At 42.4% G+C, this 25,147-nt stretch overlaps 3 protein-coding genes across 4 annotated transcripts; all 3 read right to left on the bottom strand.

Moving 5' to 3' along the window:
- Window positions 1-330: 330 nt before the first annotated feature.
- Window positions 331-6,940, bottom strand: CG11317 (uncharacterized protein). Of its 2 annotated transcripts, none has more exons than NM_143583.4 (4): window positions 6,574-6,940; window positions 1,674-2,162; window positions 1,305-1,392; window positions 331-1,181 (listed from the first exon to the last, which is right to left on the bottom strand). In NM_143583.4, the coding sequence occupies exons 1-4, from the start codon at window positions 6,686-6,688 to the stop codon at window positions 986-988; spliced, it is 888 nt and encodes a 295-aa protein (NP_651840.1). In that variant the 5' UTR covers window positions 6,689-6,940; the 3' UTR covers window positions 331-985. The 2 variants fall into 2 exon arrangements, with proteins under 2 accessions (NP_651840.1, NP_001263133.1); NM_001276204.1 differs by having other exon boundaries at window positions 1,665-2,162.
- Window positions 6,941-8,486: 1,546 nt separating this feature from the next.
- Window positions 8,487-10,788, bottom strand: CG15553 (uncharacterized protein). The gene is made up of 10 exons (NM_143584.4): window positions 10,582-10,788; window positions 10,418-10,527; window positions 10,210-10,360; window positions 9,964-10,147; window positions 9,435-9,901; window positions 9,245-9,381; window positions 9,000-9,189; window positions 8,893-8,940; window positions 8,725-8,833; window positions 8,487-8,667 (listed from the first exon to the last, which is right to left on the bottom strand). Exons 1-10 carry the CDS (start codon window positions 10,691-10,693, stop codon window positions 8,610-8,612), a joined length of 1,566 nt encoding a protein of 521 aa, NP_651841.3. The 5' UTR covers window positions 10,694-10,788; the 3' UTR covers window positions 8,487-8,609.
- Window positions 10,789-15,980: 5,192 nt separating this feature from the next.
- Mayo lies at window positions 15,981-18,810 on the bottom strand. Its single transcript, NM_143585.3, has 2 exons — window positions 17,480-18,810; window positions 15,981-17,413 (listed from the first exon to the last, which is right to left on the bottom strand). The coding sequence occupies exons 1-2, from the start codon at window positions 18,696-18,698 to the stop codon at window positions 16,224-16,226; spliced, it is 2,409 nt and encodes an 802-aa protein (NP_651842.3). The 5' UTR covers window positions 18,699-18,810; the 3' UTR covers window positions 15,981-16,223.
- Between the last annotated feature and the right edge of the window lie 6,337 nt (window positions 18,811-25,147).

The following is a 25,147-nucleotide window of genomic DNA, read 5'->3' on the forward strand; positions in this document are numbered from 1 at the left end:
TAAATGACCTTGAAGACGGGCAAACTTTTTCGCCTACAAAGCAACGTGCTGATTTCGCCCACTTCATTTGCTCATCATCAAGTCAATCAAGTTTTAATGATGCCACAATAAACCCCGCATCGCCCGCTGAATAATTTAAGAAATGTCCACGGGGCGTTATTATTTTCTGGGAGTTGTGTTGTTTGTCCATCGCCCAATATTGCGGCATACTTATGAGCTCTGGAGGATAAATCTGAAATTTTAATTGCTTGCCATTTTCTTTAAGTGTCCAGCAATAACTGGAAATTTATGGGATTCTTAATGAACGAGTACAGATTGCTGAACATGCTTCGGTTTCGCACAGTTTTATTTATTGAAAAATACATTGGGTTTTTCTTTGGTTTTTCATTTGGTAAATAGTTTTGCATTTGTCCTGGGGCTTACACATATGTTGTTAATGATATGATTTCCATTTATGGAGTTTCGTATTCGACTAGCTCATTATACACACACATACATAGATATACATTTACATTTATATTTATAACTTGGTTTTTAGACCCCCAGCGGGGTCTCTTGTAGTTGAACTCTAAAAGTACAGACAACACACAGTCCACAAGTATTTTATATCTTGTCCTGGCGTCTCTTTTTGTTTTTGTTTATCGGTTTTTTGGTTTTTTGGTTTTTGCTATTGGGTCCTGGCCAACAGTTTTCATTGTTTGGCTTGCGGCTTTGCGTTCGGCCGGATTGGGGTTTAATTCATTTTCATTAGGGTGACAAGCGGTCCGCCCCGTGTGTCAATCTTCATCAAAAGATGAGCGCCCAATTCCAAGTTGGATGTCCTCCCAAGTTCATCCCTTTCACTTGGCGCCGCAGGATATTCCGCCCAGCATTAATGGGAATGGACGGCTGGCTACTTTTCGGCTGGGTTGATTCAAATCCAGTCCTGCACCCTCGTCTTCCCTTCAGTCACTGCCATCCTTCGGCTCGGCCCGGTGTCCGGTATTTACAACAGCCTCTCCAGATCCTCGCTCTCCGCGTCGCTGATAAAGGAGTCGGTGTCCGTGAAATAATCGTCGTCGCACCTGTTCCGGCGACAACAGACCCTGCGACCAATCTCCTCGTCGCTCCAGTGCTCAAATTCCTCCTTGTGGTGCTCCAGCAGCATTAGCGACGGGAACAAACTATCGCAGCCACTGCAACTGGTGGCGGGCAGGTCGGAAAGTCGCCAGGAAGGCCCGCAAAAAAGGGAGAGAAAAGCACGGAAGAAAGGCGAGAAGTAGATGAAAAGCGAGAGCTAGCTTAATTAAGTGCATTTCCCTTACCCGAAGTGTCGCTTCTTCTGCTGGTGCGATGCCAACTGGCGGTGACAATGGAAAGCTCGGTCGCACACGTTGCAGGTGAGTGATTCGTCTGAAAATTGGGTAACTATAAAGCAGGCTACGGAAACAGTTTTCCTCTGATGTGGAAACATTTTGGGCATGCACGTGTTGCACAAAAGTAAAATATGATAGTTTCAAGTTCAGTAAATGAACTTATTAAGAGTATTTCCAATTAAGTAAATTAAATTATATTAAAGTCCCATCGTTCATACAAAGACTGTCCGCCGATCCGAGGCAATACTGTTCCTCATCCGCCTGCATCGCCTGCATTATCGCTGGGCTTTTGTGGACCACCCAACTCACCCAACTCACCGTAGTCATCATCGTCATCCGCCATGGCCAGCGCATGCAGACGACTTATTGTGTTTTCGTTAATCTCCTTCGATGTTGACGTGCTGCCTGCGCCGAGGTCCTTTGATGTTTTGGCTTTCGCCTGGCACAATCCCAGCTCGCAGAGGGCGCTCTCCACCTCGTAGTTGCCCTGGCAATCGGCATCCATGCAGGGCAGGAGTGACAGGTTCCCGTTTCCACTCCCGTTACCGTTCCCATTGCCGTTCCCACAGCCTGCCGCTCCTGTGGATCCTAAGCCTGAACCCGAGCCCCCGTTGACATTGACGTTGCCATTGGCTTCTCCTGGTACCTGACTGCTACAGCCGGCAGTGGCGGAGTTCGCTGCCAGCATTTCAAAGTCGTCTAGCTCATCGAACGGATCATCGATTTTGTGGCCAAGTGAGACGGCATCGTCGGCCTCGGCACTCAGTCGTCCATATGCCTTCCGTGGGGGCCTCTTCACATATTTGTCTGCCATAAAATGAGGTGGAAAATGCATGAAAAACTTTGCTAAATAAAAGCCTGTTCGTATTGATAAAACATTCTGTGGAAAATGTAGCGAAAGTCCTTAGGGGTTCGTTTTTTGCACGAGCTTTATGGACATACTTTTGCTTTTAAGCTGGTTTCTATTCATGGTTCAACATGGTTTTTGTTAATAGAGCTAAAGTAAAAAAAAACTGATATGATTGTTTGTTTATACACATTTTTAAGCTTGTCTTAAATTTTCATTTTGTTTTAGACCTAAGCGGTTTGTTTATTTATTTAGCGCATTTTCATTTCAATAATAATGGAATATAGAATGGTTTTTATAGTCTGAATGTAATCTCTAACTGAATGAAAACGTAATATTTTATATGTTTTTCCAGTACCCGGGAAAAAGAACAAATCAAACGCAATCGCTTTCTGATTGCTTTTGAATTGCTTGTGCTGTCGGGAGGGTTCTGGTCATATTTTTACTGTAACGCGTTAGTTTTTCCAGTGCATAACTTTTGTTTCCGCTTTGTGTGGCAAGTTTCTTTGTTATTGCTGAGCGTGGAAATTGAGAAATGTTCCTCAATGCATCAGGCAATTTATGGAGGCTTTTGTGCCGCTTTTGATATTTGCAGAAGGACCTGCCGTTGAGACAAAAAGTTTCCGCTCTTCTTTATATTTGCCTGCATGTCCTCGACGTCCCGAAGTGATAAAATGAGATTTATTGTCGGCTCTGTTTGTGTACTGTGTGATTGTGATTGGGGAAAGGACAATAAATATAGTGGCTGGCGGTGAGATTTGGTAAGCCTTTATTTACGGTCCCAAAAATAGATGGTGTGCTGACTTGGCCCCGTATTTTTATGGCGCACTAGCCATTCGAGCTCCCATTAGCAGCTCATTATGTGGGCTTGTCTTTGTGCGGGCTTTAATTGCAATCGAGTTCAACAGTGCGTATACGTGACGACACGAAATTGGCAATTCGTACGGCTTAATCGTATTTAAATGTTCAAATAAACTAAAGTCGAAGTGCTCAAGCACGTTTCTATAGCAAAGTCTTTAATTTTTGCGGTATTTTGATTTCCTTAATTCCCGACCAGAAAATTAATTCAAAATGATTTAATGGATTAACAAATTAAATAAAATACATTTCATTTGAATGAATTCTATATAGTCATTGAAATGGTGTCTAGAACATTCAAACGCCTTGTGACGACTATATTATTTACCCACAAATAAAAAACCATTAAAAGCTCGTATTGTTGAGGCAGCCCAGGAAAAAACGTCCATGAATATTAAAAGTGGGTCGAGAAATGGAAATAAAAAACGCATATGGGGAGAAAACATTCGCAGAATATGACGGACGGAGTGAAAAACTGGTGGAAAGCCAGCCGAGATTGGTGTCGAAGAGGCGCCAGACCGTGAGGAGAACTAAAACTCAATTTTATCGCCAAATCGTGGACCGCAGAGCGGCAAACATTTACCGCGATGTTTTCTGGTCTGGGACTTGGATGGAAATTTATGACCAAGGGCTTTAAGTTTGGCCCCGGACTCGTAATCTCAAAAGATAAAAGTTTCTCTCGATTTTACTTTAGAATTACAGCACAAATTATTACAAATGATGCCGCCCGCCGGCAAGAAAATATAAATCATGGCTCGGAAAAGCTGGAAAAGCGTACAGTGCAGACAGGACCGGCGATATTAATACGCCAGATAAATGCCTAATAATTCTTCTCATGCTGCGTTTAGGATACACACTCGGTTTCGATGCCTGCCCGAATGGCAACCATAATTTATGATACATTTTGTTTGCCCCGTTGTAACTTTTATTATTTCTGATGTCTGACCAAACACACGAACTAATGATGCCGGCAGCCAAAGTGAGCCACATCTGATGGCCAGGGAGCAGAGCATAGAAAACCAAAGCAAACAGAACTGGAAAAAAAAACCGAAAATCAAAACAGATATCCTGCAGGACCTTCGACTAATTGGCAGCAGAAACAGCTGTGTCCAAAATAATAATGTGAAAATTCGATAAATAGTTTAAAGGCAGTGGGGAAAATGTGGTATTCCACCATTACTTATTATTTTTATTTATCAACTTCCTCTTACCACTTGCAAATAAATAAATTCGTTCAAAAATCCCTGCATGGTTGTATTATGTGAAAATAATTTCATTTAGATTCCTCCATCGCTTGTAATTTGAGAAAATCCGCTGCCAATAAACAAGTCCTTTCCCTAGTTCTCCCCATTAATCATCATTTGTACGATAATATCTGTATGTGGACACCAGACATGGAGCCATAACAACATGCCTAGACTAATTGCCATTGCTTGTTTTACAATTCTCCAAATTGAATGCACAAACGCATTATTATCAATGACAAATGGCTGTCATAATTATCGGTTAATACCGCGGCCATATGTTGCCCAGAATTTGCATAACGCACATAAATCTCGGCCACGCCCCCTTTTCCGCCTTGTGGGCGAACAACAGTACATATGTTGACAAAAGCTTAAGGGCGTCGTCTTGTTTTTGCTGTCACTTGTGCGAGTTGGCAAATTAAATTTTGTACGATTAAATTTCGCGCCTGCCACCGGTGATTGGAAAAATTGTCGTTGCTATTAATGTCATAAATGTTTGCGAATTTGCAAAGTGAGTAATGGCAATTTGCGATGTGTGAAAAAAGCTTTCAATTATTGTCCTGACATTAAGGACATTGTTTACGTATCCATTTTAATGCATTTATCTGTGGAAATTCATTAAATATTACTTGTTTTTCTTCGCCAAGGCGAGAATTGTAGATAAGGTTGTGAAAAGTGGATGGCTTAGGCAGAAGTCAACTTGTTTTTCTTCTTGGCAACATCTGCTGGCAGTAGTAAATCAAATGCCAGAAGCCCCTTAAGTAACTTTATATGCCACAGCTGTTTCGTAAAGTAAACAGCAGATTTATATACTCTTCATTTTTCAAACATAATTATTCGGACAAATAATCGAAAGTTTCCAATTTGCCAAAAGCAAATTCAATCAGGGAAAATCAATACTGCCAAAAACTATCCCGTTCGCCACAAAAACAAAGGAAGTTGGTAAACATAATTTAAAATTTCTGATTAACATTTTGATTGCATTTTACCCATGCTGACTTTTAATTTGCTTCGTGAACATACGCTAATTATTTTATAATAACAACCGGATTGAGAATCAGAATAAAGCCGCAATTTATTTATAGTCGCTTATTATTGCCATTTGGGTTGTTATATATTCATGTGATTCAGGTCTGAGCACCCAATACAATATTTTATTGATCGATGCTTAAAATAAAAGTACACCAACTTTAAATTTGCGCGTCAGAATCAACAAAGGCAACTAAAAATTTCAATTACCAGCCATCAGCGAAATCCCCCCCCGAACCATCCTTTATTTTCCCCCAGCAATTTTCTTGGAGGGTGCGAGACTTAGCGCTTAGACAAAAGCATCTTGGGGCCGAAAGCCCAAAGTGTTTTCTTTTCGACAGTCACATCCGCACCACGTTTTCTTCGTCGCTCACACGTGCAGGTCCTCATTATTGCGTGGGTTGTAGGATCTGGATGTTATTTACTTTGCCTCGTTTCCCCCAGTTGCTACCCCACACCCCCTTTCCAAAATGTTTTCCCACTTTTCCATACGGCACAGATAAAGGCAAACAATAGGAGTGTGCAGGCAAGTAGAATATACATTTATTCGGGCCCTATACTCACCAAGTCATTTCGGGAATTTTAATTAACTTGTTTAGATAACGAGCGAGTGTTTGGCTTATGAATGAAACGCAGGCCTGAATTGATACATGTCTGGCATGGCAAATCAAGAAAACGGTGAAATGCACCTATGAAGTTGAAGGGAAATTGACTTGTTGAAATTCCTGTTTGGAAAATGTGAGAAGCCAAGATTGCCATTTTGATCCAGTTGGTTTTAGTCGACAGCAATAATCTTTTCTATCAAGATTTAGTGGCTTAGTCTATGATCTGCTTAATTTTCATGGAAGTCATGTTGTTATTTAATTGATTACAGGAATGAAGCGAGCTGACAATTGCAAGTCAATCAATTTTAAGTGTTTGGAGTTACGTTTCAGGCAACCAGAGTGCAAAGTAATATATATATAGAATTCTCGTTTGAAATATTTCAAATTACAAATTAGTAGATATCTATAGGATATACTAAAGATACTCAACAGATCCTTAGGCTCCTTTCCACGTTTACCAACCAGTAAACTCACCAACTTGATATCAGTACTGCACTACTATTTATGGTTGATTTACGCACAAGTTTGCGACTTAACCCGATTAGTTCGCTAATTATTGATAAATTATCCTAATTGAGTCCGCCCGACTTTTGCAGCCAACTGGACTAATTGATTGCCCAGGTGTGGGAACTAACCTTGTGTGCTGTTGTTGTGATTACCGCCGTTTGAGTTGCTCTTGGAAAAGCTGCAGTTGTTGTTGAAGGAGTTGAAGAAGTTGGCGGCACCGGTGCGCCGTAAAATCCAAAACATGGTTGCAGGTGTGCAGCAGTGCAGGAGTGCGGTATCCTGATTAATGGGCTGTCGGAAAAATCCAGTTGATATGCTGCAGCGCCCTGAAGTAGGCAACGAATTATGCCAACTGCCTTTTCACCGACGGCATTTTCACGCGACGCGTTCTTGCGCTGATAAGCGGGCTACGGAAAATGAGGCGAGGACGCGACGGAAAAGCCCGGAAAAACTGGCGACCGTATCGTGTGGAAGTCTTCATCAAACTAAATCGACTTCGTTTGCGCTCTCGGATTTTATACCGCACGAAGGAAAATGAGAGCGAAAATTTCCGTGTTACCACGAGAGCTCTCTCCGTCTACGTGATAACGTAAGGACTTACGTTTTCCCACTGCTCTTTTGCTCTTTTGACGTCTGTTGTTGGGAAAACCAACGCTTGGCAAAGGCTAAACTTGACCTTCGTCAACACTTGCATGTCGTTTGGCCCGCTGGCAGCCCATAATTCGTTTTGTTTAATAAACGATTACGTATGCGCCGTGTGGACGAGCCTCAACTGTCTTGCGACTTCGGGCACTAAAACGTCCATCAATCATCGCCACCGGAAGTGGTCGCCACTTTGTTGTCCTTGTTTAAAGTTTTATATGCTTCTTATCGGGCTGTTCAATTAGACAGTGTCTTTTACTACTTTGCGCATCGGGAGAAAATCGTACAAAAAAGTTTAACAGTATATAAAATATATGCATGCACCTTTTTTTCTATCTCTTCCACTTTGCGATTGCTTTTAACGATTTTTCTGGTACAAATTTCCGTTCTTTGTGCATATTTATTTGACACTTTCCCATCAGTGTTTGTGACGTGGAAACGGGCGGAAATGCGGAACGGTTAACAGCTGGCAGCACATGCATCCGCATCAAAGTTTTCCCCTGATGGTTAACGCTGTGGCAAAAACAAAGACATCTCCATTAGGTTGGCGTGTTCGAGGGTTTCAAGTGCAAGTGCAAAGTTCATGTCCTGCGAATTCGTTTATGGTGCACGCGCGGCGGCATTAAAGCGTTTTCCGAGCACCCTCGACTTAAATGCCGCACAACAAATGGTTTTCCGCAGACAAGACTGTGATTTGATGACTCGGTTTCGGTTCGCCGATTTCTGCTGCTCGAGCGGGGTTAAGTTAACCCGATACTGATTGCCGGGGCTTGGATGTGGCCGCCACGAGGGCAGGAGTCGCCCACACACACACACACACACACACAACAGACAAGTGACATACGACCCACCTTTGTGCGCATAGTAGAGCCTAAATTTAATATTTAATCAGCGAGGGCTGGCGTTTAACAATTCAAATTGCTGCGAATTGTATGTTCTGTGAACTTTTGGCATTGGCGACATTACGAATTCATGCGGTACGTGCCAAAGTCACAACGAGTCCAAATGAATCCAAACGATTCTCCGAATATGTTTGAACTTTGCGAATATGTTGCGCAAACTTTGCCCCATAAATTATGCACTATTAAAAGCTCATGCATAAGGCATGCCCCATGTCCCTGCAGCAAAAACAGCAAGGACCCTGGACCAGAAATAATAACCGCAACAAAGCATTACACATGGACGGCAATTAGGTTCAATTTCGATGGAAATGCATGGCAAAGTAGTCACTTATGTCCAGTTGATGTAATAAATTGTTGGCCATGGAGAACATGACATTTTGGAATTCGATTAGTTTAAATGGCAACGAACGTTGGTTAATCCTTCAACATGATGTAATTTCAATTGGCAGATAATTCCTTTGCGGTATGCAAATTAAATTAGCTATATACAGAGAAGTGCTTCACACAACGCCAGTTATTTAATGCTGTCCACACAAAGTTTTCGACTTAAGCATAAACAAAGCTCTGAAAAGTTGGCAAACTTGCCACAATCAATATTGATGGAAATTCAGTTTACTTGGCTATTTGAGCGTCTTGGCGTAGAACTTTTGGTGCTTGAATTTAATTCGCATCACCCAGCTGCAATAAATTTATTCAAAATCATTTAGTGTGGCAATGGATAGCCGCCATACTCACCCAATCAGGATGAACGCTAGCCCGTAGAAGGCGGCGCTGAGGAAATTAAATCCTCCAGGATTGCTGGCCAGGGATTCCTTATAGATGGCCGTGTAAAGAGGGGCGGCGACTGGAAGTGAAATATGATGGATGGGGGGCAGGTATTCAGGGAATTTCAAGGGGACTTACCAAAGGGCGCGAACGATTGTAGGATGTTGCCGATGGCAAACAGCTTACCTGCGGTGATTACAAAAACATTTAAGTGGCAACAAAGTGCATTCCTCATTATTTCTTACCAGTGTCAGAGGGTGGAACTATATTCGATACAATTGTTCGAAACATGGGACCCTGAATGGAACGAAAGATTCCGAGGACAACAGATAGGTACAGGTGCCATGAGAGATAAGCAAATCCTCTGGCAATGTTGGCGGCTACTTCCGAAAGCAGAGACAGCAACGCCAATGCAACAACGGACAGTCCAAAAAACTGAGCATATGTGAATAAATATATGGGTAACATTCAATATGATTGTTCACTATACCTTTCTCAAAATAAGAATACCCAAAACAGCTCCCAGCATGGGAACTGATTGACTGAAAGTCTCAAAAATAGTAAAATCACGGACTGTGAAGTGAAACTGTTGGCGCACAAACAAGTAATTTACCGTCATGACGCCATCTGCAAGCATATCATAAAATGATAACAAAAAAAAAAAATCTACCCAGACTTACCGGCAACAAAAATGGAGACAAAGCCGGCCAAAGTAACTAGCCAAATAATGGTGTGAGCATTGTTTTCCCTTTTCTTAAAGCACGTGCTAAACATATCCTTAACGTGTTTAATGCTGAACAAACCAGCCTTTTCAACTTTATCCTCTAAAGGCTTTTCTGGCGACTCATATTTTGGGGGATCATCACAATTCTCGGTTTTCTCGGCTTCAGCTGATATTTCATTCGTTTTGTTTTTGTGATCTAAAACTGTGACTACGACATTCTTTTCTTTTTCAGGTATTTCGTCCTCCTCTGGAGACATTCCCAGACTTTCGGGCAAGTAGAAAATAATAAATAGTGTTGCAATAATGACTATCAAACAGGAGAGACTCTGTACAAACGCAGAACTTGTGGCGGCATAAACAAAACTGGATAGTAGCGAGCCACTTGTGAGGGCCACAAAGAGTATGATCTCCATGAAGATCATTCTGAAAATTGTAAATTATAAAAAGTTTGGTAATAGTGACACCTGAGCTCAGGTGGCACGCACCTGTAGGGTCGGGTTTTCATGTCCGTTGTGTCCGTGATAAAGCAGAATGCAGCCACAGAAAATACACACCATCCGCCGAGCACAGAGTGTGGCACGGCTGCCAAGGTGTACCACCAGGGATTAACCATATAGTAGCTGGACAGCCAGCAAATGATAGACGAGATTAGGGCAGAAGCGGAAAAGCCTAATGGGAAACGGCTTACTTCTATTGCAGCACTAAACGAACACATTTCGTGAGAAACTCACCGACCAGGGAGACAATCATCAGGGGCTTGCGTCCATACTGATCCGACCAGGATCCAACGAATAAGCCACAGATGGCAGGCATAATACTTTCGAAGAGGGTGCGGGTTAAAAACATGTTAGCCACGTAATCCTGAAGCTCCGTCTCAATTGCCTAAAAGTCGATGGAAGCAAGTTTAATAACACACTTAAGTGTTCAGTAGCCACAAACCTGTATTTCTGTGGTGGTGTTTTTGCTATCCAATAGCTTACAATCGGTTTCATTGTACTGGAATATCACCGTGCAGGCCTGATAAATCAACTGATTGCGCATGACAGTACCTAATGGGATGATCGTGATGAGGGCTTATCACAATAATCTGATGTTTCGCTCACCTGACAGCATATGCGAAAATATCAGCATAAAAAGCACCGGTTCTATGTAGAACATGTTGAACAGGCGCCCCCATTCCAAAGTCTTGAGTTGGGAAAGTGATGCCTTCTCCATTATTTTTATTGATATTGATAATGTTTGTTTGTTTAATTTGACTCGCTTAATTCAATCGCTTTCATTGATAACAGAATTATATAGGCTTGGTAGGTTATTAGCTTAAGCTTTGTAGCTCACTTCACTGGATTTAACGATCCCAAATTATTATTATTATTATTATGATGATCAGGTAACATTTTTAAATTTGTTTTTCAGCCTTCATAATTTTTTTTTTTTTTTTGGCATATATATATATATTTATATTATTTCAATCCGACTTATCGCTCTGCTGGCTTTGTTATTTACACCGGCAACGAGAGACTATCATTTCAAGTTCTATTTCATCTGAGTTTCGAACACGAACTGAATCTGAAAAGCTTCGTTCAGGTGCTTAAATAGGTTTTAAATGATATAGGCGTGTGTAATTATTGTAGGGGATTTTTCCCCACATGCTAGAATAGATTGATCTACGAAGCTTGTGTTCAGAATACATATATCGCAGGGCTCTAACATCTTGTTTGTTATATGCAGTTTCCGATGCAACCATAACTTTCTCAATTCCTAATACAGGGCTCTGCACTTAACCCTTTTATGCTGGAAAACTTTTCCCCTACACGCACACACACACACACGAGTTTCAAGAAAAGTCTTTTCCTCCGAGGAAAGCGAACAACTTTGCCCGTGTAAATAGCAGGCCAACACTTCCGGCAACATGTTGGCGGTGGTACTTAACCCCTTGTCCCCTTTCACCCGCTTATTTCGCGCATTTTATTACATCACTATTTCCCCCCGCACTTGTTGGGGTGGTCGCATAAAATATGCATAAAGATTTTAAGCTTGGAACGGAGAACATTTACCAAAATAATTTCTGGAATTGTTTTGGGGTTTTAATTTGGCTGTTGGGAAGGGGCGTCTATTAAGCTGCGTGCGGCTTTTATTAACCGTCGAGGTGTAGTGGAAATATTTAAGAGTTATTTCTTTTTGGATTTCAATTGAAAAACTCTAAGCTGCCGGGTTGCAGCAATGAATAATTCCCGAGAAACGTTGCAAAATAGAGGGTTCACTGCATAATAAATGCCTTGCAGGCACATCACGCATACGCCGCGTACGCCTGGCCATTGTTGACAAGCTAATTGTAAACTTTTCCGCTTTGCGTTTCATTGTTTGGCCAACTGGCGGGTGAACAAAGGACCGGCGGGGCATATTAGGTCTCAACCGACCGACTGGCAGATATGAATGCCCGAAAGGAGTTTCGTCCTGCTGTGCAACATACATGCTAAGTTCGTGCAACTATTGTCTTGGATTGCGTTGCGCAACATAAAACCGGAATGGAATAATGGAATGGGGCAACTGTTGGCGATGTGTGCGGCTTTGTGTTGTTGACACAAAAACCAGCAACAAATGGCATGGGGCAACTTGTGCAAACTCGGGCGAAAATTAAAAAAAGAATGAGTGTATAGAGGTTGGCGAAAAGGAAATACCAGCCAAAACATAAAAGGCCAGAAAAGGCGGCTAAGTCAAGAGCGCCCCAGAGAACGTAGAGGGAAAAGCAATTTCTTAAACGCAGCACGTGCACAAATTCATTTCTGTTTGCTTTAATTATTCCGAGATGAAATGGCAAAAGGGACGCGAGAACACAAAAATCCTCCTTGTTTCACTTTTTCGGATGATTTATTAATGTTTCGCCACAGAAATCCGTTTTATGCTTCCAATTAAAATACCACAGAACTGCGACTTTATTAGTAGGCATTTAAAGCTCAAATGAGTTTCGAATAAAGCATTTAAAGATAAGCAAGTTGCGGCTTCAATTTATCTCTATATCTGTAATCTAGTAAGCCAATAATGTTGCTTAATTTGCATAATTTTTTTTGTATCTGATAAGCTTTAAACACAAAAGCTAAAGATCAGAATAATATGGCCTCAATCTCTTACCCACTGAGTATTAACCCTTTCAAATGGCGCCCACGCAGTTGGGCAATATTAAATTATGTTTTCCTTGCTGTTGGCGACAATTTTAATTTGCCTTTTTCCAATTAAAATATTAAAAAAAATACTTCCTTTGATGCGGGCAGCTCGGTCCTTTTTGCTTCTCAAGTGTCCTTTACAATTAGGCCGAAAAGGCTTAGCGGCCCTAAAGTTCATAAGCCGATTTAAGCCGCGGCAGCTGTTGCCCATTTGTTTGGTAATAAATTTCGATTCAACCAATGCCAAAAAAAAAAATTGAGAATCGTCCGTTGGTTTCTATTTGGTCCAGCGGATTCACATCTCAATTTTATGTAATTACAGTCACTCGATTTCACTGGCACATTGTAGAGCATTTCGAGTGGATCCTTCGCGGCCAGTTGGCAGTTGGCTGCCATAAAACTAGTAACCATAGTTTTGCGGTGGCATTAGTTTTTGGCAGTTTTAATTGGCCGGTCAGCGCCGTTGGCCAAGTTTTCAGCTGCCCAGCGCTTCAGCTGAAATGACATTTCGTTATTGTGCTGGCCATAATTACTCCGCAAATAACTCAGCCGTGAAGATTGTGTACGTAATATTCGGTTAGTTTGTAGATCGTAATTTTGGTTATAGTTGCACGGGGAAAAACATTCATTCATTAAATTGAGAAAACGTAATATTGTTTTAGCGATGCTGATTTATAATTGCTATGCAGTACAAACACTTTCCATCAAACAAATAATAATTTATATAACTCCTCCATAATATAATTCCGTTGCTATCCAGAGTTCAAATCTTCGATACAAACTCAGGCGGACGGAATGCCACACATGCGGTAAGTCGCGTGTTTTGTTGTGGCAAAATGCTCTTGACAAATTTCCGCACATCAAACACATTTGTTATGAGCGTTTTGCACAACTTTCGACACACATGCCACTGGCAGCAGAATCGGGCGCACTTAGCCCATTTATCAGACCAAATGGAGCTGAAACATATGGTTCTACTAAATTCGTGGAGTAGTACTACGCACAGTTTATTTTCTGGCGGAATTAATGAACTTGTGATGTAGACATGTCTCACTTGGATTACGGTCAATATTTCAATTCTGATGAGCAACTGGCGAAACTGCAAAAATGCGGAGCTCCTTTGTCTTCGCCTGCATTGCTTTGCCATTTGCATGTCTGGCTGCAATTTGCCAGCGAAATGCGGTATGTGAATGCGATAAATATTTGATAAACAACATTTCTGCAGCTTTGCGGTTCAGTGACTCTCCAGGGCGTCGCAAATTGCGGCAAATTTCTCGCATTTATTTTCCATTTCGTGGGCTGCCCCCTTAGCGCCGCATTAAAAAACTTTCATAATCATAACTCTGTCTTGGATCTCGTGCCATTGTTGCTGCCGAAGCGCTCCAGCGACTTGAGGACCTTCCCTGCTCTTCAGCCGGCGATAAGGAGAATGGAAAATCAATACATATTTATGGGTTCATATGGGTGGGTGCACGTACGGAATATCAGCCGCACATACGGGAGTGCTGCGTCCAAAGGAATGGAACTCCGATCCGACTCCGGCCGGCTGCCCATTTGCACGTTTCGAATCGTAAAATACTTTACCGTAAGCCCTCAGAAATGCGCAAAGGAAAATAATTTTTAATAGCTGCACATGTCCTGGCCTATCCTCGTGGGTGTGTCCTTTCGAATGTGCAAAAAACTGGGGCTGCAAACAGGTTAACGTTGAAAATGGCTTAAGTTTGCTTCAAATAAAGTTAAAGAGTTTCCTGGCCAAAAGTTCTAGGTTAATATGGTTGTATATATTAACTTTAACTTGGCTCTTTTGCGCATGATTTCCAAATATCGTGCTTTAGTATTGATGTTCATTATTCACCGCCTAATCGAGGGAAAAATCATTTAAAGTTCTCTATTGACAATCCTCTTACCTCCTTCCCTTTTGATAAAGCTGTTGGCTAGGAAAACTGCATTATTTAGCAACAATTAGTTTACCAGTTTGTACCTTTGCAGAACAGGTAAGACGGTGCGGTTCCTGTTCAAACAGCTTAGTTGCATGCTACACTTGGTCGCTATTGGTGGTAATCGGCTTAGGAGCTTTCTTTCCAGAGTGCACTTTGCGGCAGAAAATTGATTTGGAATCTTTCCTCAATTCCCAGCGAGCAATTTCCAGCGGACAGACAGTGGTATTAAGAATGACTAATTTAAAATGTAGTTCAAGAGTTTGAGGAGAAAATTTAAGAGGTCAAAAGGCTGGCGGGATTGCAATTAAGCGTGCCTCCCAATTCATTTCATTCCACTTGACGTCATTTCATTTAGTTTCGAATGGCTGCTGCTGGGATGAAAGCAAACATTCCTAGAGAAAAAAACTCCAGGATTTCGGCACTAACCAGGTGCTCAGCCTCAGTTGGCAGAAATTTTGCAACAAAGTGGAGTTTACTACTGACTCGAGTAGAGTTATTGGCAACTGGCAAACTAAAATGAAATCCTGGCTCCGCTTTCACTTTCACTGTCTCCGCATTCGAATGCAGGCGAGTCCTCAAAGCTTTCACTTCCTGTTTGATTGCAATTGATATACGTTCTGTGTTGTTTGTGCGAGTATAAAGAGAGTGGAAATTTCGAAATTGAAATGGACCCTTTCCGCCGAAAAATCGATTGATTTTCAATTTCCCCTCTGCGCTTTCTTGTTTTGCTAAGTTTGAAAGTTATTTGCTTTAACTCATGCTGAAAGAAAATATCAGTTGACTAGCCGCTTTTTAACCTTTTATTCGAATTTTATCCTTAGTTGTTGCACAAAAGAGTCTATGTGCTTAGTTGATGATATCAGTCGATATCTCTTTAATTGGCCAATAACTGCTGAATATGTGGCAGCACAATATAGTTACGAAAGTAATCGGCTTAAGAGCCCACACTGCGATGTGCATTTTAGTGCATTAAAAGGACTTGCAATGCACTACTGTCTAATCCAGATTACGACGACAGCCAATGGCTTTAAGCGCAAGTATTTTAAAACTGAATTGTGAGCCGTGATTCCAGCTGGAGTTAAATAGGAAAACTGTTGGGCTTAAAGCAGCTGTAGTGGCAAATACCAATCGAGCATGGCTTCAAATCACGTTCATTTCGTTCCACATGACATGACATCATGGCAATGGTATCAAAGTGCACACTTGTAGACACAGAAGCCTCGGGTTTGCTTAAATTTTTATGGCCTCAACACTTACCAGGTGCACAGCTTTTCTTGCCAGCTACTGGATGTTCAGTAGCAGGGAAATCGACAGCTGGAAGCTCGAGTATCAAGAAAATTGAGAATGAATGGAAAATGGGTTACCACTCTCTTTGTTGCAGACAAATTTCTCCTTTTAATTGAAGGCAAAAAGGGATATATATTTTTAAATAGTTGGCTTCTGACAGAGACTTACATGCGAAAATAAAAAATTTAGTATTAATTAAATCGACTCGCTGGGAAGTATTGTCTTATTTTATATTAGAATTTTTAAATTTTAATTTAGGGACCTATACATAATGGCAATCAATTAGCATAAAATATAACGTTATTAATACATTGGTCCTGGACCTTTGTTCGTCGGGGAATACGTATTTTAGTATATCTACTGATGTGATCTGCTGTTGTAGTTGGTGGATGAGGTGGTCATCGACTGGAGCTCAGTGGTGCGCTTTTGGACATCCAGCTCCATCTTGGTGGGGCAAATCAGACCCACCCACAGCCGACGGTTCGTGGAGTCCAAGAGGACAAAGTAAATGAACATCACAAATCCCTGCATAGTGGCCGTGATGCAGAAGAGGTATGAAAAAGCCACACCTGCCTGCATGAAGGCGAATATTCCAAAGATCCAGGTAAGACCCAGCAAAAAGAAGAGCATTATGGAGAGTCGGATCTGCTTAACCACCATTTTCTTTTCGTTTTTATGGATGCTCTGGCTCAAAGAGTGCGAGATGCTGTAGAAAACATACACGAATATCACCAAGTTGCACACAGTAATCAAGGTCACAGGGAGCACCACCCCAAAAATGAGACCATAGCCCGATGGATAGCAGATGCCAGTGTCCGTGGAAAGTTGGGCAGCCGAGGGGACGTACGAATCGGGATCTATAAGGGCCACCAGCAGGGTGGGGACCAAGGGCAGTAGCCAGGCCACAATGGCGGCCTTCAGGATATAGCGAGGTGGTCTCTCGATTCCGATAACTGTGACGTAACGCTGGAACTGCAGGAAGGCGATGATTAGCATCCAACTGAAGAGAACCAGAATGGAGTACTGCATGGCAGCGCCCAGAGCCACACAGCGAACTGTGTTTCCATTCACAACAAGCGCTTCGGATACATCATCTGTATTGAGAAACACGAAGAGCATCATCTGGAGACACATAGCCAGGCAAAGGTGCAGTAAGACCTTCGTGGAGGCCTGACTGCGCCAGCTTTTGAAGAGTGCGGCAGTGAGGAATATTCCCAGTATACCCAAAAGGGAAAGACTGCAGCCCACTATCGAGATAATGTCCAGCACTTTCTCATTAATCGGAGTAATTAGAATCTCCTCGCCAAGGTCGTTGGCTCGATAGCTTCCACCCACCAGGAATGCAAACTGTGTGAGGTGGTTAGTGTGGCACTCGATGATGGCATCCTTCAAGAGGTCCGAACTGCTTTCAGTGCTTACTCCCTCAGTTGACCAGGTTTCATAGTTCCAATATCCGCATCCACTCCCAATGCTAAAGGCCTTTGAATCCGGATTGCGAAGATTTTCATTACGCAGAAGAAAGGGCAGTGGCAGAGAGAGATAATTGCCTATTTAATGGAAGGGTATTCAAATTAGTTCGAGTATTCGAAAACAAATTTTCATGCGTTTCTTACTTCTCAGTCCTGGTATTGAAATGGAGATTACTTTGCTGCGCGGCTTACGAGTGCGTTGCAATGAGGTTTCCACGAACAGAGCATCGTGGGCATAGACTTTAAAGATGAGATAGGTTGCTCCCCTGCTTTTCACTTGCCGCCAGAGATTCTCCGGCAAAAATGCAGCTGTCTCCAGATTAGATTCCTCCTTGACCTTAGCCAAGTCTTCGGAGAATCGAATGAAGCGGTACCAGAAGCCACTGGCGGAAGTCTTTCGTTGATCCCCTGGCGCAGAGAATATAGCTAATCCAGTTATGCGATCGCATTCGGGGTTGGCGAAGAACACGCTGATATTGCCGGTAATCAGAGCTTGGACACCGATATCTGAGAAGTTGTACGTTTCCACTCCAGTAGTGGCCGTTTCTGCTTCATCACTGGTCGGCTTGGCCACCACCTTGCCGCATCTGTCCTTGGGAACCAGTTGCTCCGGAAGAGCATCCATGTAGCTTTCGAACTGGCTGAGCAGGGAATTGGTAGCGTTGAGCTGAGCTGATAATCTAAGAACCTTACTGTCGCAGGACATTATCTCCTTGCAGACACTGACCAAGTCCACACTGACCGTGGCATCCTTGTCCTGCTGCATCAGGGCGCCGAACATTTGTCCGGTCATGTGAACATCGGCGGGTAGAAGATTCCCACCTCTCTGTCGGAACATGTTCCTCATTATGCCAGTCATCTCACGACGCCCCTGGGTGTCATTGGTGCGCCTCCTGCCCTCGAGAACGTCGTCATGCAGGCTATTCAAGTCACCGCTGATCGTGTGCTCCCTGAATCGCCTCAAACACACCACGGGATCCCAGTGTTCGGTGGACTCCCAGTTGGCTCGGTTGTCCTTCACTCTGCACTCCCTGGTGACCGGCATTCCGTTTCGCAGAAGGCAAACATCGTGCAGGGTGGCACGTTCGCCGATTCTAGCCCGTTTCCACTTGTTCTGGTGAGGTGTTTGATCGTGGTTACGCGTTATGTAGTCGTGCTGAAACTCCTCCGGCTCGCAGAACATGGACGTACAGTAAACCAGATGTGTTTGCATAAGTTCGTCCGATGAATTACGTTCCTCTCCATCACAGTACTGAAACGTTCCGTTTCTCAAGCACATTTGATTTTCCTTTGGGCAGGCGGAATAAATCGGCGAAACCAAGGCCAAGACCACAAAGAGCCCAGCACACCAGTTGAAATTCATGGCGATGAATCAGGTGCCACAGCTGTTTGCAGCTCTCCGAAAATGTTTACAAATTCTTTGGCAGATAGTACTTTTCACGTCCGACGTTCTTGAAATATCGCGGCACACTGAGCTGTCTGTCGATCGATTAGATTTCTGTAGACCCCTTCTTCATGGTGTTTGCTATCAGTTGCCACCACGAGCGCTAATCGACCCCCGTTTTTTGTATATCTACACACTACTCACAAAAAGACCTCAAGTCTGCGGCATTTGATACAATTTACATTGTGATTAACACGACCACGGCAATTGAAGGCGAATCCGACGGAACCCTTTGAGGCAGGGAAGTAACACCAAACTTGTGACGTCGTCTTTATTTGTGCAAATAGCGATTTCACGCCTTTTTACCGGTCTTGGTACTTAAAATGCTCTGGCTGATTCATTTTTTACGCGCTTGAATTGCCAGATAAGAAGTTCTTACCAGGAAACACGGCTGTACATGGGCTATTTATACATCAATGATACAAAAATAATGTTAAAAAAAATTTAAAAACTTTAAAAACTAGTTTTATTTGCATCCGTTCAAGAAAGAGATTTTTTTTAGATTTGTTTGATCAATTCATTGCTATGGCTTCTAATAAATGTGAAATGTGAAACACCTTCACATAAAAAAGTATTTACGCAATTCACTCAAGCAAAACAGATCCTTTGTCCTTGAAAAAAGTTATGAAATGCAAAGCACTTCACCTTGGTTGCATAAAGTGCGATTTTCATTTTGACAGGCTACGCGTTTTCAAAGACTCAGCCTTCGATTATAATCCACCTGTACTCACTTCATTGTAAGCCAGTTTTTGGGCCAAAAAGTAATTTTTACAGCCGACTTCGCAGCACGTAGACTGCGTGTGCTAGCGGAAATTGTTAGCTTGTTGACACGTTTTCAATTATCAGTCAATTGCCGCTGACGAATTCAAATACGAGCACTAGGCCCACTCGCTTTCAGGCAGCCAATAATCCACCTCCATCGGCAGCAAAAATTGATTGGCCTGCATGCGTTCAATCAAATGTGTCACATCTTGACATGTTCACTTTTCCTTTATTGCCACGAGGCTATTGGGATTGGGATCCGAATATGGCAAACCTGCAGCTGCGGAGCGGTTGAATGTGGCACTTGGAAAATATGTCGAATTTGGGCTTCAATTTAGTAAGCTTCAAAAATCGAGCTCATACCCTTATCCTGATTTTCCGTCCCTTTCCGTGTTAATAAACTGTAAAAGTAGGATATAAATATTTCGAATTTTCTGATTACTCTTCAACAAAGCCAAAGCAAGTATTTGTCCAAGTGTGGTGGGCCATGATATTTGGATTGTCCTATTCCTAATTTATGTCCCACCGAAAATCCAATTAGTGGTGTGGCCGACAAAAGCATAACGAACTCTTGGATCTGAGCCAGCAAGTAAACTTCCTTGGGGGCAACAAGTGACTGGCAGTGGCAGTTAGCTCGGTTTTGCCATTTCGCTTTGGCCAAGTTAAGTCAACGATGCAGCAGCAGCCAGGAAATCATTCAACATTCAACAAAACTACCAACTCTGCGGTGGTGTGACCGCCAACGACGGCAATACATTTTCCAGGGCCATTTTTTGCATTAGCTGAGCTGCACTGCAAAAGTGTTGTTGGTGTCGGTGGAAAGGTTGTGTTTAAGAGGGAAAACGAGATTAAGGTTGGGTTTCGAGGCTTTCTTCTTTCCAGACCCAAGAGCTCTTTTTCAGCCCATATTCAATGAGCCGTGGCTACATTAACGCACTTTTAACGACTCTTAAAAGGAGGCACGCACACATTAAGCGCGTTCGATAAAAATGGGCTAACTGGACTATAAGAAGTATAAGTTTTAAGCACTTAAATGACTCGCTGACGTTGCCAACGCACTTTTAAAGGCAAAGGAAAGCCGGAAAATCTGAGTGGAATAAGGGAAGATGAAAATGGAAAATGGCATATGCAGATGCGCTTAAGGCCGCTACAGATGGCGCCCATTAAGCTCATTATGAGCTGCCATTCTTAATTTCTTTTCTTGGGGAAACAATTTGGCCGGGAAACAAAGACGTGGGGCCACAGAAACCACATGTGAGCAAGTCCTTCATCCTTCCAACCTTTTGGGCCATGTCAATTGCAGCCAGAAGAAATTCATTTTGGCTTGCGGGCAAAGTTAAATTGAATTTTTTCACCAGAACTCGTTCGGTTCGCTTTACTTACCCTCGAATCGGCTCAGACAATAGGTTGCGGGATTTAATGAAATTAGGAACTGACGAAGGCAACGTAGCCATCGTCTAAATAAATACTCCGAAAAGTACAGGGGGACTTCAGTTGCAGCATACAAGAAAACACTGCAAGCGTAGCTAAAAATATTTTAAAATTCATAAGCCTCACAGAATGTGTTTAATCCTTAATAATAGGCATAATACATAAGTTAAGTATAGAAACACTATTTACGAAAGCACACCCTGTTTCCATTTGCCGGATTATGTACACAGTTTTCAGCTCCCTTCATTTTGCACAATTGCCCGGGCAACAAATATATCCTCGTGCATTCTGATTCAACGTGAACTTTGACACGGCACATGTGGCCCAGGATGTCGCCATCATGCGCCCGACCTTTTCCGGATTTGTGTGTTTTATGCCAACTTCGAGCAATTTAATTTAATTACAACGTCTGTTGGCGCTGCTGCTGCTCCGGCATCATCTAATTTCATTTGGAACCGGAGACCGGGCAACAGTTGCCCCATAAACACTGCCACACGATGCCGTGTTTTTGGCCTGAGGTCCTTGCCGGGATTGGCTGCAATCCCTACAGCATTTGCATAAGCCTTGATTAAATTCGGCTCTGACTTTTGCAACTTATTCACAGGCATCGATTGGAAATCCAGCAGTCAGAACCGGAAATTGTCAAGGAAATGAAATGGGTTGCAAGCCTGGCGTGGTCGCCATTTAATTAAATACCAACTGGCAATACATAGAGTGTTTGTTTGGCTTGGGTTCGTTCACATATCACGCGGCAAAAAGTTTCCAATTACGAATTCGTTGGCCGAGTTGTTTGCTACATCCGCATCGAGTGAAAACTTTGCGATGGGTAAAAGTTTGAGCGACCAGAGAGCGAGTGCTTCTAATGAAAAACCACTTAGACGGAGACAAAGAAGTCCACTTAGGCTGCAGGACATGTATCCTGTCCCGGCCCCTCTCCATAAGTCAGCTTTATGCTGCTGGGGAAAAGTTTCTGCCGCTGCACATGCAGTTTGTAGCGTGCCTAACGACGGGAAAATAGCCAAGGACATGTCCTCAGAGAACATCACGTCCAGGGATTCCCAATTTAATGTGCCTACTTACAGAAATAACAAACTTGTAGCTACACAAATGTCGGCCAAACAGGTTAAATAACTCAGATTCACTGGGCTGACTGTATACTTACCACATTTTATTACTCTACGTGGGACTGCTCTTAAAGCTGGCGCACATAACATACGGCTGGCAACATGTCGTATGCGTAATGCGACTTTTGTTGCCCTTATTAAACAATTAAGCGGTCATTTTTATTGCATCGCTGTACAAATTGGGTTGCAATTACATTCCATTTGACCTTGAATGATTTTAATATATATTTAATTCGATTCCCATCCGCCGCATCCGTTGCCATCAGTAAAACAAACATCAAAAGAGAGGAAAAGGCCCATGGCGAAATGGAAAAATGTGGCATAAAGCTTGGGCTTAATTGCCGGAAAAAAGGGTTAATTGCTCGCGTATTTGGTTTGTGCATGCCAGGAAACACCCAAGAGCCCTCTGAGCGAACATAAAAAGTTTCGTTAATGGAAAACGGTGAAGCATCATGTCAGGGGACTCGCTCTAGATACAACCCCAAAACAATTGGAAATTTCAATATTTCCGCCAAGCAAACTCGAAAATGAATTCAGACAGCACCCTGGGAGCACTTTAAGCTGGAGCTGCCTTCAAAATGCTGCCTCATAACATTAGCAATAGCCCCTGCCTCAAAATTTGAGTGCCTGCAGCGGACTTTACAAGCGCTTGATGCATTTTTTATGTTGCCAGCATTACTGGGCACTCTTCGTGGCCACCAGTGCACTGTGCGAAAATATCATTATATATTATGTAAATATGTATAAGGGTGTGACTAAAATATCATTAAAATAATTTATTTATTAAAGATACGAATGTATTGATAGGCATTTTTTGTCGGACTCTTACCTCTTGCACACCCCTCTACTTTCACTGCCTAGTTAGTCTGTTTAAGTTAGGCGAGTTCATCCAGTACCAACTCCGTCTAGCGAACATTTTTCGCCGTGCTCGTGTATGTGCCCAACTTTTATCACTTGTTTGCTTTGCATTTTACGAGCATTTAAATACAATGAGTGCCAAGCGGACAGCTGTTGCATGTGCTTGTTTTCTTTTCGAGGGCGGAGGGCGGTGGACGCAGTGCAGCATCACGTTTCTCTGGGTAGAAGACAAGGGGCGAAGCGGACAAGCTGTAATTTGCCATTTTCCGGCATGAAGCTGGCTAATTACGCAGGACGCAGGACGAGATCCGATTCCATTCGAATTTAGAACAAGTGTGATTAAATTCAACTCCACACAAAGTAATGCATAGAACATTCTTTGCCATTGCTAGGCTTAAAGCTCTTTTTGCCAAAGTGATCGCTTTTATGGCGCACTATTATTCAGTGCTTAAAAGCAGCTCATGAATGCCGAGCAGCAAACTGGCAACTATTACTTAATAAAGTGAAATATGGGAAATTTATAACCAGACACACACACACACCGAGTTCGCAGTTCAAAATGGCAGGAACGGGTGGGTCACGAACATGCTAAACTTTCCATATTTGAGCTTCAGAACGGAATTTATGCTCTTTTCGTGCTCGTGGGTGGAAAAGCCGCCCCAAAACCCACTCTCCAGATAGTTGTGCAGTCAGTTTTGATTACTGTTCGGCAAACACAATAGATTAAATAAAAGCGAAAATAAATTGCGTTCGAACGATGGTAAAATATTGTACATAAATATGAGAACTTATTGTAAGGTGGGGAAGTTGCGAGTGCTTTGTAACGTACATGCATTTGTGGAGATCAAAAACTATACAATGATGGGGTTATTTACGTAAAAGAGATTCAGCCTCAGGCAAAAACACCAATGACTATGTCGTGGCAGCACTTTTTTCTGATTTAATTAGAGACAGTTGACATAATCAATTTAAGTTGGTTTAAATGAAAATAAATATTTACTTGCGTAATAGCTATAATTTAGATTCAAATGACACAATATAATAATTCAGATTTAAATACCATATTTGCTTATTCATTTGCTAATTAGTGCAAAAAACCTTACTTTGCGGTTAATCAAAGCAGGAATATATCAGGGTATGACCATTAATTAGGTACAAGGCTTCCATAACGATTTTACGCCGAAATAAATCAAACATTTAAATTGGGTTAGGACTAGATGAAGCAGAATTTCCAAGCGAAACCCAAAGCCAAAATACGTATATGCAAACAACCAGACACGAATTTCTCCGACTAGATATTTGTGCTGATTCTGTTGGGCTGGGCGAAACGAAATGCTAATGGCAGCCAGACAAACACACGGACTGAAAGACACTTTCCCGTGACAGGTAGCACATTCGGAATGTCAACCCTTTTTATGCATACTTTCAAATTTAACAGCACTTGCCTCATTAATTTCTGAGCACTTTTACGCCCTTTGACTTTGCCACATGACAATGACGATGGCAAAGCGAATCTGCTGGATGGCCTGTTGTGGCATGAGTAAAAGCCAGAAAATCGCAAAATACTTTGGCTTAACCCATTCATGCCAGCCCCCCACTGACTGTCCTGCACAGCTTAACTCTCGAGTCGACTCGACTCAATTCCAGTTTTGTTTACTCTTTTTTCGGCAACTTAATTTGCTCGCATTACGTATACGACATGCAAGCCGGGCTATGTGGAAACTTTTTGTTTCTGCCGGACCAAAAGCCAAGAAAAACTAAGAGAGAACAAGTGTTTCGACCGAAGGCTACCTTTTTTTTTTTTGCTAGTGGTTGCTAGCAAATTCTTTACTCGCATTTTATTTGCTTCTCAAGCAAATAAATGATTGCTCTGGAAATATTACTAATTATATCTTGAACTATGATTGCCTCCATGTCATAATGAAAACCTCTAGATTGTATTGTATTTCTATTTACTTATATACCCCAAAAACCTTGACGGCATAACAAGAGCATCTGTTTTGCCAGGCTGCAATCGAATATTTTACTGTGGTCTGCGTTTGAGAAGTGCTCGTATTTGGCATTCTGGGGAAATTCATTTTGGTTCAGTTGTTTGCCCATTTAACTGCAAGCCACGGCAGTATGTAAATATTGATTTCTTTCCTCCTGTCCGCAGCGAAAAGCCAGTATCGAAACGAAAACTTGTTTGAACGA

The sequence above is a fragment of the Drosophila melanogaster genome, chromosome 3R (assembly GCF_000001215.4).
Source record: "Drosophila melanogaster chromosome 3R".
Taxonomy (NCBI): Eukaryota; Metazoa; Arthropoda; class Insecta; order Diptera; family Drosophilidae; genus Drosophila; species Drosophila melanogaster.

What these genes read in the sequence shown, in the direction of transcription:
- CG11317 (NM_001276204.1), bottom strand. Translation starts at nt 6,688, where the DNA reads ATGTTTTGGATTTTACGGCGCACCGGTGCCGCCAACTTCTTCAACTCC. An exon ending in TGATGACTACGGTGAGTTGG is followed by an intron (nt 1,393 to 1,664) that starts GTGAGTTGGGTG and finishes CCCAATTTTCAG; the next exon opens with ACGAATCACTCACCTGCAAC. An exon ending in CAGAAGAAGCGACACTTCGG is followed by an intron (nt 1,182 to 1,304) that starts GTAAGGGAAATG and finishes GCCCGCCACCAG; the next exon opens with TTGCAGTGGCTGCGATAGTT.
- CG15553 (NM_143584.4), bottom strand. Translation starts at nt 10,693, where the DNA reads ATGGAGAAGGCATCACTTTCCCAACTCAAGACTTTGGAATGGGGGCGC. An exon ending in TGTCTCCATTTTTGTTGCCG is followed by an intron (nt 9,382 to 9,434) that starts GTAAGTCTGGGT and finishes ATATGCTTGCAG; the next exon opens with ATGGCGTCATGACGGTAAAT. An exon ending in GTATTCTTATTTTGAGAAAG is followed by an intron (nt 9,190 to 9,244) that starts GTATAGTGAACA and finishes ACATATGCTCAG; the next exon opens with TTTTTTGGACTGTCCGTTGT.
- Mayo (NM_143585.3), bottom strand. Translation starts at nt 18,698, where the DNA reads ATGAATTTCAACTGGTGTGCTGGGCTCTTTGTGGTCTTGGCCTTGGTT. An exon ending in TTCAATACCAGGACTGAGAA is followed by an intron (nt 17,414 to 17,479) that starts GTAAGAAACGCA and finishes TCCATTAAATAG; the next exon opens with GCAATTATCTCTCTCTGCCA.